At 52.1% G+C, this 2,652-nt stretch overlaps 1 protein-coding gene across 1 annotated transcript; it reads right to left on the reverse strand.

The window, feature by feature from the left end:
• Positions 1-2,021, reverse strand: LOC140915358 (homeobox protein vent1). The gene is made up of 3 exons (XM_073354946.1): positions 1,766-2,021; positions 1,306-1,538; positions 1-360 (listed from the first exon to the last, which is right to left on the reverse strand). Exons 1-3 carry the CDS (start codon positions 2,019-2,021, stop codon positions 1-3), a joined length of 849 nt encoding a protein of 282 aa, XP_073211047.1.
• Between the last annotated feature and the right edge of the window lie 631 nt (positions 2,022-2,652).

Below are 2,652 nucleotides of genomic sequence, written 5' to 3' on the forward strand. Positions count from 1 at the left end.
TTATAATGTTTGAAGAGGATTAAATTGCTTGTTGTCCATTTTGTTCTGTATAACTGGATGGACAGAGCATTGTGGTAGAAAATGTTGGTGGAAAAAAGGGAAATCATGTGCCCTAAGGGTGTATGATGGGTTTTGGGAGTCATATATTTGAAAGGAAGAGTTGAACTGTAAAGCAGAATTAGGAGCAAAAGGCAGCAGTCTTTGTTGTTGTGGACTAGGATAGTGGGAATAATCCTGTAACATATTAGGTGGGGTCCCTTGCTTATAGCCATAGAAGGGATCTGAAGATATGAGGCTATTATGGTGGTCTTGTATTTGCCTCTTAAATTTCATCCTGCGGTTCTGGAACCAGGTTTTGACCTGGGGGGGGGAGGAAAAAAAGAAATGTTAAAGAAATCAGGGTCCTAACAGAATAATTTATAAACTATCATGTATTCAGAGCATCTGTGACTGAACTCACAGTATAAAATAACTTGAATTAAAGCATTGATCTGATCAGCAGAAAAATTTCCATATTGTGTAATCTCATAATTTATTATTTACTGTGTGCAATTGCCAGAGATAGCTACTGCAAAGAACTAATCAGGGGCTTCATCCAGCTTCCATTTCAGTCAATGGGAAATCACTGACCCCAGTGGGAGCATATTAGGCACCCAAATCTTAAAATCCATTAATTGTGAACAGCCCTTGACTGATTCTACTCAAGCTGTTAAACAGTGCATAAGCAAGTGCTTGCAGGATCGGAGCCTTATTTAGTAACTATGTTTTCTGTCCAAGTGAATATCAAATAAAAGAATATTTATCAACATCAGATCCCGGTTGTATTTCTAAGTTTTAAAAAAAGATTAAGTACAAATGTTTAAGAAAATTTAAAGATACTCTTCGGACGCATGAAAACGTGGAATTAGGCTTCTAGTAAATCCTGCACTTTCTTTAATGGACAACATGCCGTGCCCTGCGTTTATAGGCCCTGTCTGTAAACAAGGCCGTAACAATTTGAATACCAGTCCACATCAACAAGAAATCATAACCAGTTATCTTTATGCTAAGCACCCGCGCGGTTTTACATATGGAGAGCCTGGACAAGTATGAATCAGTGAGTGCTCTCTCTGCTCAAGTGAGGTGGGGAAACTGAGGCACCGCGGGACCTGACTGAAGCCAAGGGGCAGCTGGAGGGGCTCAGCGTCTCTGAACACGCCCCTGCAGCGGGACCAAGAGCAGCGAGCGGCCCAAAGCTCCCCAGCCCGGCGCTTGTGGCTCTAACCGGCTGTCTCTGTGCCGCGGCGACTGGGGTTGGGCACTGACCTGAATCTCGGACAGCTGAAGAGCGGCCGCCAGCTTCTTCCTCTCCGCTGCCCCCACGTACTTCTGCCGCTTGAAGGTTTTCTCCAGCTTGCCGACCTGCTCCGGGGTGAAGGCGGTTCGCGCCCTGCGCTGCTGGGGCTCGTCCTTCCCCGGCGGCGAGGGGATGCAGGAGGCGGCACTTTCGCTCTCGTACCCGGAGGACTCGTCCGCGCTCACCCAGCCGCCCTCGGGAGCTGCGAAGGCGGAGAGTAGGTTAGGGCTCCGGTGCCCAGCGGGGGCAAAGCAGCCTGATCGGGCCCCTTGGCTTGCGAGCTACTCCCCTCTTCCCCCAGCCAGGGCAGCTGGGCAACTGCCCTTCCACCCCGGACCAGCTGGAGGCTCTTCCTCTCGGCCGGATCAGGACCCTAGATCCCCCTCCAGCACCAGCCACCACCTCCCCCTGAGCTTGCCTCGGACTTACCGGGACTTGCTCGGCCATTGGGCAATTCCTGGGGCTTGGTGTCTTCCAGCTCCTCTCGGCACGAGCTCCTGGGCTGGAGCTGGCCCCCGGCCGAGGCTCCCCCTTTGGGCTTTACTTTGGCCAGGCGGGGACTCCTGCTGAAGGAGGTGGGGGCCCGCGGAGGAGGCACGCAGCAGATGTGAGGTCTGCCCGCTGGCCTTTGCTCCTCGCTGTCAGGCTGGGCCGGGGAGCCCACGAAGCAGGCGGCCTCGCCCATGGCGAGCGGCGGCTGAAGGAGCTGGGCTCAGGAAGGAGCTGCCTGCAGCTCCCTCGGCCTAGCTAGCGCTGCTCGGCTGGAGGGGAGGGCAAGCGGGTGGGTGGGGGGGGCTCCATTTATTTATAGGGGGGCCCTCCCCCGCGGGCTCGTTTGCAAGTGTGAATCCACATCAAAGTACGGAGAGAAAAGAGATAACAGCTGTCAGTTAGGAGTAGAGTTCACACGTCTGGCAAATGTCTGCAGCCCCTGGCTCCAGAGAGTCTGCAGGATTGTTTCTGTCCCCCTTGAAATGCAAACCTGCTCTGGGCCCCTCCTGATTCTCCCCTGGAGGGGGGAGTGGCGGCATGGACAATTCCAGCCGCACCGAACAAAAGACCAGCAAAAGGGCTTTTAAAGACAGTTACACTCCAGCTAATGGCAGAACGATGGGGTTCAATCATGTCCCTTCCAAACATCGATGGACTAACACAAAAGGCACATACGACATATTTTAAATTGCATAGATCTCCAAGCATTAGCAACCGCATCTCATTACAGCCATAATCAGGGAGCCCCTTAGGGCAGGGGCGTGAATGGAGCAGCGGTTTTGTATCTTTATCATGCAAAGTTCCGGTTCTATGTCTGAGAACAT

Source organism: Lepidochelys kempii, chromosome 7 (assembly GCF_965140285.1).
Source record: "Lepidochelys kempii isolate rLepKem1 chromosome 7, rLepKem1.hap1, whole genome shotgun sequence".
Taxonomy (NCBI): Eukaryota; Metazoa; Chordata; order Testudines; family Cheloniidae; genus Lepidochelys; species Lepidochelys kempii.